We start from the raw sequence: 13,703 nt of genomic DNA, 5'->3' as shown, positions 1-13,703 counted from the left end.
ATGGCAAATTTAATCCAAATTTAGAGATTGCACTCTACAGATTATACTTATATCCACCTCATCTTTGATGCTCTGAAACACAAAGATGAAAAGATTAAAATATGTTGAATGCTAATGTTGTACTGCATTTCCCTTCAATTTGCTCATTTTTCTAATGTTTTCAAGCTACTCTGTGAATGGTAAAAGCAAAACATTACTGAATGCTCCTCCTGAATGTCTCAATCGGTGTGATCATCTCAGTGCAGCACAAGGTTACATACATTTGTACAGCTGTATCGAGTAAACATGCTTTTGTTTTTGAAATATCATTAATCATGTCCATGAATTTATAATTACTTGTACTTGCTACTTGTAGACTCAACAAGAGCCATCAGGAGCACTCATCTGTCTGAGTCTGACACAGAACAGAACAGATCAGATTTGGTTGGAAGTGTCATCTAATTAATCTAATTAGAGTTTCTTAGTTGGCACCTTTGAATTTAACTTTGTGATAGAGCAGATAGCTGCTCATTATCACACAACAATGTTGGTTCCTTCTTGGCTCAAAGAAGAACATCTTTTCTTTTCAGGGCGTGTGTTCAACGGCTCAGGCAAACCCATCGACCGTGGGCCCAGTGTTCTGGCTGAGGACTACTTGGACATTATGGGTATGACCTCAATGACCTGTTGTCCAACTGTCGATACTTGTTACATTTATTATTATAATTTAGGAGTAAAGTTTTTATATTCTATGTTACCTTGCTGACCATACCCCTGAACTACCACCTCAAAAATTTATGTTAAATACAATCAACTCCTCTCAGCAACAATTACATGCCTCACAAACATAGGAAAGCTCATAATTACACAATAATTAATGATTCAATTAAAATACCTGTCTGTTTTTTAACCATGATGAACATGGAAGCTTGTCATTAGTTTTCTTGGGGTCTCTAAGAGAAACTGTGTTTCTGTGTTTTCCAGGGCAGCCCATAAATCCTCAGTGCCGTATCTACCCAGAGGAGATGATCCAGACTGGCATCTCAGCCATTGATGGCATGAACAGCATCGCCAGAGGACAGAAGATCCCAATTTTTTCAGCCGCTGGGCTGCCACACAACGAGGTGAGACCACCAAACCACTTTATTTCAACAGGGTAAAGTCCACCTGATACCTGATTACCAGCATCCTGGGAATATTCTCTCAATATGAGGAAATTAGTAAAAGTAAAAGTAACAGACTTCCAACTTAATACCTGAGTGGTAAACAGTATTGCTGGGCTATAAATCAGCAAGTATTTATATAGTAGTTATTTCTTTGATTGTTAAATTGTTGGGTAAAGTTGAACTCCAGCTATTTTACACATCAGAATGTGTTCACAGGTAGGAGAGTACAAATGGATATCAAAAATGTTGTATAAAGCATTTTGTGGCTCAAGAGGGAGCAGTGTGAAGTGTGATTAATGTCCTACTGTGATTGCCACAATCTCACACTAAAATCACTGTGGCCAGCTTCCTGTTGGCTTTAGGTTATTACAACATTACACTTTTTTTTAAGTTTTGTGATCTTTCATGTCTCTACCAAATTTTGTACAGGTTGGGAAACATACCTCAAGGGCTACTTTGTTGAAATTTTACAGGGAGTGCTATCAAGCCATTTTGCCACACCCATGCACAAGAGCCATAAAACATGTCAATTTTCAAACGTCTGACACAGGTGCAAAGTTTTGTGAGTTTTTTTAAGCACCTTTAACCTCTCAAAAGCGTGAGTATTTTGTCCTAAGAATAGTAGTACTGAAAATAATAATAAACACAGTACTTTCAATAGGGTCCTGGCACCGGTCGGTGCTCAGCTTCTAATAATAATGATAATAATTATAATCCATATAACCATAAGTGGCAATTTGTGGATTCTAACCCTTTTGCACTCAATAGAAGGATATGAGGGGTGGAAGTGACAAATATTAATTGATAAAATGAAAACACGTGAACTGAAAAAAAGGATGTGAAATGAGCCACTGACATTTTATTGTTTACACCAAGCAGTTTTTGTTACTTACATTAATTTTTTTTTAAGTGTGTTGTCATCTTCATTTTTAAACTGGCAAACTCGTCAGACACTGAACTACAGAAATTAAATTATGTTTCCAAGGTCAGAAGTGAACCTCCATGTTCAAATTACAACACAGTTTCAATCAAATGAAAACGTTTGCGACATCTGAAGATGAAAGCGTTTGGGTGGTTTATTGCTATGGCAGTCTCACACTGGAAATGTTTAACATTGATGCGTCAGGTTGTTCATGTGTGTCAGCTGTCATGTGACAGTTTGAGTTCTGCTTTCTTTCCAGGGTTTTTCATGCATCACAATTAAAATTAATGTCTTATGTTAAACATTTCACAAGTGTCCTGTATACCTTCACATTTCATGTTCATTATAGCAGTTCAAGTGAAGGAAAATATTTAATAGTTCATTGCAAGTGGTATAAACGACCTGACAGCATTATGAACATGACAGACATCCCTCAGCAGGAAGTCTGTCTGTTTGTGGGATTAGTACTTCAACCAAATTCAATGTGCATGTTTGGCATTCACTCAGCTTTCGCATTTGCTTCAGTGTGTATTGCAATCATTGTGGCTGACATCTGTGCAGCACACACAGCTCTGTTGTGGCTGAGTGGAAATTAAACCCTCAAGATCAGGTCATACTGAAAGAAGGAGAGTGATCTGTTATATCCAGCTAGATTGACACAGTATGCTAGTTTAAGTAGGACAACTCTGGGAATCATCTCAAGGCAAAAAGAAAAATAAAATGAAATTAAAAAAAATGGCCTCAAAGACAACTCCATTTTGTTGAGCTGATTGATTGATTCAAACTACTGAGCCACTCCAGTGCAATTGAGGTTTCTTGAGTGACCATTGGCTGCTCTTCAGCTAAAAAAAGAGGATTCAGAAACCAATGTTGACCATTGTATTATTCTTTTCTCTCCCACAGTTCTTTACATGTCAGTGCTCAGGGACAAAATTAAATGCTGTTACCTTCTCACAATGCGAAACCATTATCAGACAGTAACAAGAACATTTGGTCATTGTATTTTCCTCGGGAGATGCTTTAATATCCACTAAAACCTTTTTCAACTGTTACTTACACAGCAAACAAGACTATGTTTCCTTACTTTGGTGAGGATTTGATTGATTTGTGATCTGCAAACGTCAGTTGTTTCCCAAATGTAAGTAGAAAGTAAAGTTGGAAAAAAAAAAATTATGTAAATATATATTTCTTTGTACGTAGGAGCAGGAACATATAAGTAATGGATATTAAAATAAATGTAACCAGTACAATGGCTGTCAAACTGAATCATTACTTCTGATAATGTCATCGGTGACATCATCGAAGGGTTGTGTCTCAATTCAAAAGAAAATGTGGTTACCATGGTAACAGCAAGTGCTGTAAAGGCATCTAGAGGGATCTCCTATCATGCAAAAAAACCTCACAGTTGACTCTACCTCAGCAACTCAGCTGGCAAGGAATCAAAAATGCACACAGACACAGATTCCCTCATTCATGAGTAGGATGTCAGTGCTTTTCTCACCTCCGTCACTCTCACCACACTTTTTCCAGTGCATTGTTGTTATGTTTCAAAGCTACTTAGTGCAGAGTTTGAATGATGTACAGGCTGAACAGGAACATCAGAGGTTTTGATTGAAATCACCTCGAGCTTGGTTTATTTTAAAGCAGACTATAGAGTTGACCAGAGTTGACCAGTGGAAATAAGCTTGTTTTGACAACATACCATCAATATTACAGAAAGCTGACACTCTCCACGACAGTCTGTATGTCCAGGGTGAATCTGAACATGTCACAGACATGAAAAAAAAATGTAACCATTTCAGCAGCTGCATGTGGAGACAGTGGAGTTTTAGAGGCAGAAATAAATCAGAAATAAAATGAATTAATGAAGAGAAATCCAACATTAAAGTCTCCTGCAAACTCTTTGTAAACAGACACACAGCCAGTGTGAACACACACAGCCACGACGCACACGCCACACATCCAGCGTGCCTCAGGCGTCAATGAAAAGACTGCGGTGGCCCTGAGAGCAGCTAGGAACAAGTACTCACAACATGACCAAATACACAAACACACTGCAAATACTCACAACACAACCAAATACATGAACACACTGCAAACACTCATAACACAACCAAATACACAAACACGCCGTGAATACAACACGTCACGTTGGTATGGCTAAGGGCTAATAGCCTCGGCTGGTGTTGCTATGGAGAATCAAGCTGTTGCAGTTGTAAACAAAACACTGAGCTGTAGTAGTGGAATTTACCCAAAAGTGCCAGAATTAAAGTTTACAGTGAGTCTGAACCTACAGTCGGCCATTAGCAGTGAAGCTCTGACTGAATGTTTCCTGCTGAAATCAACCTTTGGAGTCGTGGTTAACTTCCCCTACTGTTTTCATGTGGCCTACACAGGTTTGTACCTTTATCAAAGAGCCAGTTATTTTTGATACGGTTGTTGATCGTTGGGACTAACGATTCAACTGGGAGAGTTTCATGTCCATCCAAGCTGTAGTTGTCACACGATGTTGTCTGTGCCCAGAATGGCTCCTCCCTCTTTGGCCACGGTCAGGGAAGTCAGACAGACAGCCACGTTGTTCTGGTTTTTTCGTGAGATTGTTGACAATAAAAAAAATTTGTGCCATCTGGATCCATGAATTCACCTCTCAATATGTATGTATGTATGTATTTATGTATGTATATATGATTTAATATAGACAGAAATCCTAGGGTTTTATAGCCTAACCTGTTCACTTTAGAATAGCTTGAATCCAGATGTTGAGTCACCGTGTCAAAAAATCTTTAATCAGTCGTCACATATGTACAGTGATGGAAACCACCAGGTGGTCAGATTCAGTAAGATCCAATACTAACAAATCTCTATTGAACCTTTTATTAGTCATCACACTTTTTTACTTGCGAACAAAATCACAGCTTTCAACAGTAAAAATTACAAACATAGACTAGTGTTAATTAAAATAATAACTGATTGGTCACAAGAGAAATGGTCTGTGTGATTGTACAACACCAGAGTTAGACTTTTATCATGTTATATATCAATGTCGACAGCTGAAAAATGATGTGTGCAAAGTCAGCATTGGACACCTGTTACTTCAGTGGGTTTGAAACTTGTTATTAGTATTTCATTTCTTGTGTGGTTTTCAGGTTTAGACTCCATTAATTAGGCTCCAGCTACAAGTTTTAGGGTTTGTGCCTCTCAGACGATGACAGTTGATGACACATCTTAGCTGAATATTTTAGTTTTAGTTATTGACAGTCTCAGGTACCTGCAAATGTAAAAGCCAAACCTAAATTAGATTTGATAAGGGATTCAGAAGGAGCCTGATTGAATAACTGGTCTCGATAATGGATTTATATTCAGTGCAATGCTGTTGAAACCCCAGCCCTCTGGCAGAAACAGAGACATCTGTCACATTTGTTAAGACTCAGACAAGTCCTGACTGTCTAAATCCTGCTGTGTGTTTCCATCCTCCCAGATTGCTGCTCAGATCTGTCGCCAGGCTGGTCTGGTGCAGAAGTCCAAGGATGTAATGGACTACAGTGCTGAGAACTTCGCTATTGTCTTCGCAGCCATGGGGGTAAGCAGGCAGTGTTCAAACATTTGTTTTCCCCCATCTGTCACTCTAATCCCCCTCTTAACCCTGACCTGACACCTTGGACCCTCTCTCCCACCCTGCTTTCTGTCTTTTATTCACCAGGTGATTTAACCTTTAAGTCCCTCTTGTTATTTCTGCACCTCTGAGCATATCCCTCGGCCATGTAGACAGGTTACTAATTCAAAAGCTCCTTTAACACTGTCAGCCCTGCAGTATCAAGTTCTCACCTCCTCAGCTGCTTCGCCTGTCTGCTCTAATACCCCATTTGTGACATGCTGACCTCCACCACACACACACACACACACACACACACACACACACGGTTCACACTCGTTAAATGCTAACCCTCTCCTCTTCTACTTCTCCACCAATTCACATCCCATTGTAGCTTTGTGGGTGAATTGGGAATTTATACAAGTCAGCACATGGATATAAATATTTTAAAGGTCGTAGTGCACACTCTAACAGCAGTGCATCTGTTTAATGGTGAAAACTATCCAAACACAAAAAACAGCGAGAGCTCCCTCTGGTCCAGTGTTTTCTTTTTACTTTTTTTAGATCTGGTTTTAGGGCTTTCAGACAGAGCTCAGCGACGCCACCACCGTGCTCTGAAACCCATTATTTGCAATTGTTTGACAGTTTGTCGCTGTGAGGTGTCTGAAAGCCCTAGAAGTCTTAATCCTGAGAGCGAGTTTCTTACTTTGAATTAATTTTTGACAAAAACACTGGACATGTTGGTCTCAAAGAAAACAGTGTAACTTTCTGTCTTGTTTTAGCCAAGACCATCACTGACTTTAAATTATTTTTAAAGCAAAAACACTGAAGGTGTCACATTCATGACTCCTCCAGCCACATTCATACCTACACCTCCTTAAAAAAACATGTTGGCCTCATGTCTGATAAATGCTTGAGTTACTTAAAGGTAAAATTCAAAACAGTGGTATAGTAAAAACTAAAATGCCAACTGCATAGATAGAATTATAAATATTGAAAACTCAACATACAGCAAACGGACATGAACAAGTTTGAAGCTTCAGCTGTAACAGACAAATCATGTGGGCTCATGTTTTATACCTGGTCATTCAGGACCTTCAACTTTGACTTGTGTCATGTGTCTCAGGTCAACATGGAGACTGCCCGCTTCTTCAAGTCTGATTTTGAGGAGAACGGCTCCATGGACAATGTCTGCCTATTCCTGAACCTGGCCAACGACCCCACGTAAGATTTCCAGAGAAATGATCTCGGCATGTGAGAGCAGTGACTGTACCAGCTGATGTTTTGTTTGGTAAATAGGTCTGAAGGTTTTTCTGTTAGTGATGGAGGTCAGTGGAGATGTTATATATTCACAAATGTGAAATGTGTGACCAGTCTCTTGAATAAATGTTTGTTCAGACCTCAGGTTCTTATGTGTCCATTATAAAAAAATGTGTCTCTCTCTGTGACCAATCAGCATTGAACGTATCATCACCCCACGCTTGGCGCTGACTACAGCGGAGTACCTGGCCTACCAGTGCGAGAAGCATGTCCTGGTCATCCTGACTGACATGAGCTCCTATGCTGAGGCTCTGAGAGAGGTACGACCACCAGCTTATCCATCTCATAATATTTGTCTTTGGTTGGAAGAGGCTGAGGCCCTGTTCAGACCTGGCATTAACGCCAGTCCTGCCTGATCCGCTCACAAGTGGACAGCTCTAAGTTCAGGTGTGAACACACACACACACACACACACACACACACACACACACACACACACACACACACACACACACACACACACACACACACACACACACACACACACAGCACATTGAAAACGGACCCTTCTGTCAGATTGGCTAAAAACAACACCACATACCTGTTTATTTGCATATGAAGCAGTGAAGTGAGATCCGATCGCAAGTGGTCACTGGAGATGCATGTGGAGACACATTTTAAAGCCAGGTGTGAGCAGTCGTACTCAGAGCTGACCACTTGTGATCGCATCACTCAGGACACGTTAATACCAGTTCTGAACAGGGCCTGAATGTAAAAGCAGTCTTGATGTAGTCTGCTTAATGCAACCACTGGTGGAAGCCTATCAGCAGAAAATGATTTATTGAAGGCCTTTACCAGAACACTTTGATGTACTACATCAACGTCTGAGCTGTCAGATCTTCTCTCTTGATCACTCATTATTTTAGCCACTTGTAATCACTTCTACCACATGTGAAATTACAGGATAAGGATTAAAGGATTTTTTAATCTTTAAATATTTTCTTAATGTCAATCTTTAAACATGGCTCACACATAAAAAGGCTTAGTAATTTCCTAAAACAGTTTGTCAATGTAGATTTTCTCAGACATTTTCTGGCCTGTATTCAGCAGCAGGTGAATCCATATTTGTTCTCGTGAATGTTTCAGCAACAGTGTATTGAGCACATGTTCATGGTGATGAAGGATCATGTCACCTAATGCAATGGTGTGGTTCACTCTCTGGACAACAATGGAGATTTAAAACATTAAAACAAGACTTAAAACATGGGTGGAAAAAATCAAATAGTGACTGTGGCATTAAAAACAGTACAGATGCCTTTGCCAGCGGTTTAGCATGAGGGTGGAATTATTCTGGCAGTGGCCCAGGAATCATTGCACAGAGGGAGGAAGAATGAATTCCTCTAAATTCTGGAGGAAAATATCCTTTGGTGCGTCAAGAAACTGGAACTGAAAAGAGGCTGGCTTCTGCAACAGGACAATGCTCCAAAGCAGACCTCAAAATCCACCATGATCCACTTTAAGAAAAACACAGGCAGGGGCTTTTCAAACACAGTCCCCTGATATGAACAAAACTGAAAATCTGTGAGTAGACGTGAAACATGCAGGACAGCCTAAAAATATCCCAGAACCTGAAGTGATCTGCAAAGAAAAGCCAAATCAAGAATAGAAAAACTCAAGCTGCTGTATCAGCCCAGCTTTTGTATACACATGTAGGTATGTCTGCCTCATTGTCACTGTTAGTAATCATCACAGCAGTAATTTTTTAACTATGCTATAGCTATACTGAATCCTCCCTGAAGACTCCAGCAGCAGTTGAAGCACCAGACTGTATGACAGAGTGTCAACATAACACACCAGTGTAAATTCCCTGCGGCATTAGCACAAAGGTGATGGACTCACTAAGGTCTTGTGCTCATTGCTGAAAGGGAGGATAATGTGTCCTTCATTCGTGTAGGAAATACCTTAATTTCATTATTGTCCGCTTGGCTTTAAAAGGAAATGGTCCCCCTCTCTGCCCCTCCACCTACTGCCCTCCTTTCTCCTCATGGCGAGGAGTAAGGCCCTCTCGACTCACTCTTTTGTGTTTCTGTACTGGCAGCACAATGTAGGTTTTTAAATGGTGCATGTCTCCCTTCTTGCAATTGCTGTCCATAACCTTGGCACATGCATGCTGCACCAATAGTCAGCGAAGACTCAGGCAGCTTGATGGGTATTTCATTACTTACAAAGAGCCAGGAGGACATTAACATTTAACTTCTGTTCCCATTCATGTGCATGACGGTTTAGTTTTGCATTGAATCTACAGTTCATAAGTGTTTAGCCTGCCCATCCACCTTTGAATCCAGCGATGAATGAGATGCATTTTCTTTCTTGCCTTCTCTGAATTCACTTGACTTTGGGAACAAGGATTTACTTTTGGTCATTTTTGCAGAGGGCCTGAAAATAGAATGGCAACATTTCCAACCAGCTGTTTGCCTCTTCTGAAAGATACTGAAGGAGTTAGCATCACTTGACTCTCCAACAGTAAATGATTTCAGTAGAATTTCTTCCACTTGTTTACAAGTGAAGAGTATATATCAAAAAAGCACAGGAAGATTTAGTCTGACTTAATATAGAACGTCTTTATTTATTTCCTTGGACATGGGACTTTAAAGCTGCACCATTTTTACAGACAGAACATAATTGGGAGACGTGACCTTTGACTGAGACCTGACACCTGTATTGTTGTTGTTAACCCAGGAGCTTCATACATGATACAGTGTTCAACAACTCTCAGCATCCTCACTAGCTGAACCTTCTAAAAGACTATGTCAATAAATACTGGAGCATCATTGTTATTCTATTACAGCCCTGTACAGCGCTAACTGATACCTCAGAGAAGTTTGACTGGAGTTAGCAGAGTGTGAACATTAACAGCCAAGTTACCCTAAACTCAGGACTGGCTAACAACCTCACCCTCATGTTTTTGGGTTTTAAAAGGTTAAAAACAACATCAACCCCCAAAGTCTTTGTACACCGAGTATCACTCTCACTGCTTTGTCATGTTGCTATCATACCTGTCCTGCACCAAACAGCAGACAGGCACACTCAGTGACTCACTGGTGAACATAGTGGAGCATTTAGCAGCTGAAGAGCCAGATGTTTCCCTCAGGAGCTGGAGGAGACCAAACACAGAGCTAAAAGAGAGAGAGCACTGGAATGAGATTGATCAGGTGGACACAAACCTTACTCCAGATGAATGCTGCTCTATGGCTGCTGGATGTGTAGTCAAACAATGGTTTGCTAACATGTTTGCTACAGTCACATAGAAGGTGATAATCCCCTTCCTGTCTCAGCTCACTCTGCTTCTCCCGAGTGGCCAAAATTACTCAATGCAGATTTTCTCAAACTTGATGAAAAAAAGAGAAAAGGGAAAAATAAAATGTAAATCCGTGTCAACAACCTTGTATCCTTTAGCTTCTTCTTCTTACCGCTCTTATGTTGCCCTCCCACTGCCCACACTCACCTTTAGGTCTCTGCTGCCCGAGAGGAAGTGCCTGGACGTCGAGGCTTTCCTGGCTACATGTACACTGACCTGGCCACCATCTATGAGCGTGCCGGCCGTGTGGAGGGCAGAAACGGCTCCATCACTCAGATCCCCATTCTTACCATGCCCAATGACGGTGAGAGCAGCAGCAGGAGGGCCTGAGCTTCCTGCTTTAAGTTGAACCAGTATGACGTCTTCACAACCACCAGCCATGTAGAGGACCTAGATATGATTTCTGTTTATAACACATGTATTTATACATCCAAAGCAGCGTTAATAGCTTTTCTCTACCTCTACCTGAACTTCATTGTGGTCAGACAGATTTTTCTGTCTTTTTCTCTTCTTAAACGCATACATCTTTTGGTGAGTCATTGTTTCAGTTGCTGTAGATTGCATCTGAAATGGACTGAGGAGACATTTTTGATGCCTCCAGTTACCATAGCAACAAGCCCTACTCCTGTCTAGTTGAGCAGGAGTCCCCATTACTGCATCAGAGGGAGGTGATTGTGTCGGCTTTTACTAAGCACTGCTGGTGATACAGGAGCTGTCGGCCTCTTGATTTACAGTGACAGTCCTTCAGATGACAGTCTCTCTCTGTCCTGTGTGACCATGTGATCAGTGAATGTGTCTCAGTGGTACATGTCCTTCACTCAGTCAACTCAGGCATTACATGTAGTCTTTCTATTCATTTTACTGCTGTATTTAAATGTAATGAACTCAGGTCTTATTTGTTGGATATGTTGTGATGAAATACATGTTTGTGTCAAATAGACATCACCCATCCAATCCCTGATCTGACTGGATACATCACAGAGGGTCAGGTCTATGTGGACAGACAGCTGCATAACAGACAGGTATTCATCAGTCCGTCTTCACACTTGGGGGCTAAGACCCTTTTTTTGGGGTTAGATGTTAACATTGTTACTTTTGATTTAAAGTGCCACATGCTGTACGAGTCATCTGTGGGTTTTCACATAAACACTGTACATGGAGCGATTATCTGTACTGTCTGAAACCTGTGGCTAGAACCTATGACTCTAACCACAGTAAGCTTAGCTAAGTTCACATTTTGCATTAACATTTCATGTAATCAGACAATCTCTTTACTGTCCTCAGATCTACCCACCCATCAACGTGTTGCCTTCACTTTCTCGTCTGATGAAGTCGGCCATTGGTGAGGGGATGACCAGGAAGGACCATGCTGACGTCTCCAACCAGCTGGTAACAAATCTCATTGAAGTTTATTTCCAGTGGACATGAATGAGGACTTCTCAATTAGTGTTTATAGTGTATATGATTTTTGTAGTGTTAGTTTTTATAGTGTTGTATAGCTCAATGATCTGGATTTGCAGTGGTTTGGATGCATTCATGTATTTTACTGATGAATTTTGTATGATGTAGTTTTAATGTTGCGTGTTATTGTCTATCGTGTACTTTATAAAGTTTGTTCAAAGGCTGTTATTTGAGATGGGCTCTGTGATGACCCTGATGAAGGCCGAAAGCTGAAACATGTTGTAAATAAAGTTCTTCTGTTGTGATGCTAGAGCTTCGTCCTCAGTGGTGGAAGGGAGACCTCATATTTAAAATAAGTCCATCTACAGTCAGACTGAACCTAACACAAAGTGGCCTGCAGAATTTGAAATAAGTTGATTGCCACTGCTGAACATTTACATATTAATTACGTTCAGACACTTGGTGCTGTGAGGTGGAGCTCTGCTACACAGCAGCAATGTCTGTCATCACGTCACTGATCAGTAATCAGGTTACTGATCAGTGGGAGGTGATTTTGTCTTTATGATAACCAGGTTACTACACTGCAGGTAAACGCACTGACTAATGTCTGAATAAAAAAATAACTAAAAGCACTGACAAGGGTCATTTATGAAGAGGGCAGTTTTAACCATACCATTATGAACTATTCTCATTGTCCCTCCTTGTGTCCAGTACGCCTGCTATGCCATCGGTAAGGACGTCCAGGCCATGAAGGCTGTGGTGGGAGAAGAGGCCCTCACCTCTGATGATCTGCTCTACCTTGAGTTCCTCCAGAAGTTTGAAAAGAACTTCATTGCTCAAGGTAAGAAGATACTGAAGAAACTTTATTTCCATGTTACAGAGGTAGAATGTGCACAACATTCATAGACGTGTAGGTGCATCAGTAGCTGGCAACCACAGCTGATATAAGATGTTTATTGTTTCTTCTGCCTCCTCACAGACACAGCCATTACTTCCTGTTGTTATTAGCTGACTAATCAGTTTACAGAAAATTAATCACCAACTACTGATAACTGGTTAATTATTTATGCCATTTATCATGCAACAATATCAGACTTTCTCTGGTTTAGTTTATTTGCAGAGAAATTACAATAAATTCTTACCTAGTAAAAAAGGAAGCTTAGGGGGTTTATACAAAGGCCTCCCCTTCATTTAAGAACACACCGCATAAAACAATACAACATCAAATAGACAAAAAAACCTTTTTCCCTTTATATATGATAAGATGAAGATTTCACTTTGGGAACTTATGATGAATTTTTCACAATTTCTTAAACATTTTATAGACTGGTTAATTCTAAAAATAGCAACAGATTAATTATTGATTATTAACTATTGTTAATTGGATCCCTACATCTGAACACCTGTTAATGTATGCAGACTTTTTGGACCTGCTTCCTGTTTCATTTAGGGAAGTGTGAGCATATGTTGCATATGCAGTAGAAATAAACAGATAATATATGGACAATGATGATTTGAAATAAAGAGGAAACAGCATCTTATTGAATATTTTTGCTCCTTTACAGTATATTGCTTTGAAAAATGGTGGTTGAAGTGGCAATTACATTGTATTTCTACGTTAATGTTTATTCCTGGAAACTATTGATCTGTGTAGGTTTTTTCTTTTTTGTCGTGGCACATCTCACGATAGTGTGGAGGCGGTTTCTTGGTTTCTCTTTTGAACACTGATGGCTGCCTCAGGAGAATAGTCATTACAGCAACACACGGTGGGAAATAGACAGAGAAACAGCTTCAACCTCACAATAACAATAACTAAACAACAGTTTCACCACAACAACCTCCATTAAGAACCAGTCTGCATCCAGAGCAGGGACAGCCTAGTCCTTAGGTCAGAGATAAATTGAGAAATTTATATCATTGGGGGACAAGAGCTCTAAAACTTAAGTTAGGATCAGGTTTAATTCAAGACTCACTTGCAACATTTTTGTGCCGCATTTTTCAACGTTAACAGGGTTTTTACTAAAA

The 13,703-nt window shown here is 40.2% G+C and overlaps 1 protein-coding gene across 1 annotated transcript in view; it reads left to right on the top strand.

The window, feature by feature from the left end:
* The window catches only part of atp6v1ba (ATPase, H+ transporting, lysosomal, V1 subunit B, member a), a 33,613-nt gene that overhangs the window by 16,111 nt on the left and 3,799 nt on the right, over nt 1–13,703 (top strand). Inside the window, exons 5-13 of the mRNA XM_071481542.1 lie at nt 570–647; nt 964–1,103; nt 5,546–5,647; nt 6,786–6,883; nt 7,116–7,239; nt 10,431–10,581; nt 11,217–11,299; nt 11,562–11,666; nt 12,390–12,519. Of these exons, the coding sequence (XP_071337643.1) occupies nt 570–647; nt 964–1,103; nt 5,546–5,647; nt 6,786–6,883; nt 7,116–7,239; nt 10,431–10,581; nt 11,217–11,299; nt 11,562–11,666; nt 12,390–12,519 (1,011 nt within the window). The remainder of the gene's footprint in view (nt 1–569; nt 648–963; nt 1,104–5,545; nt 5,648–6,785; nt 6,884–7,115; nt 7,240–10,430; nt 10,582–11,216; nt 11,300–11,561; nt 11,667–12,389; nt 12,520–13,703) is intronic.

The sequence above is a fragment of the Trachinotus anak genome, unplaced genomic scaffold (genome assembly GCF_046630095.1).
Source record: "Trachinotus anak isolate AG129_WGS33_773 ecotype Australia unplaced genomic scaffold, CSIRO_AGI_Tana_v1 ptg000007l, whole genome shotgun sequence".
NCBI lineage: Eukaryota > Metazoa > Chordata > Actinopteri > Carangiformes > Carangidae > Trachinotus > Trachinotus anak.
Note: the sequence above shows the minus strand (reverse complement) of the source record. Positions and strands in the feature narration are given on the sequence as shown.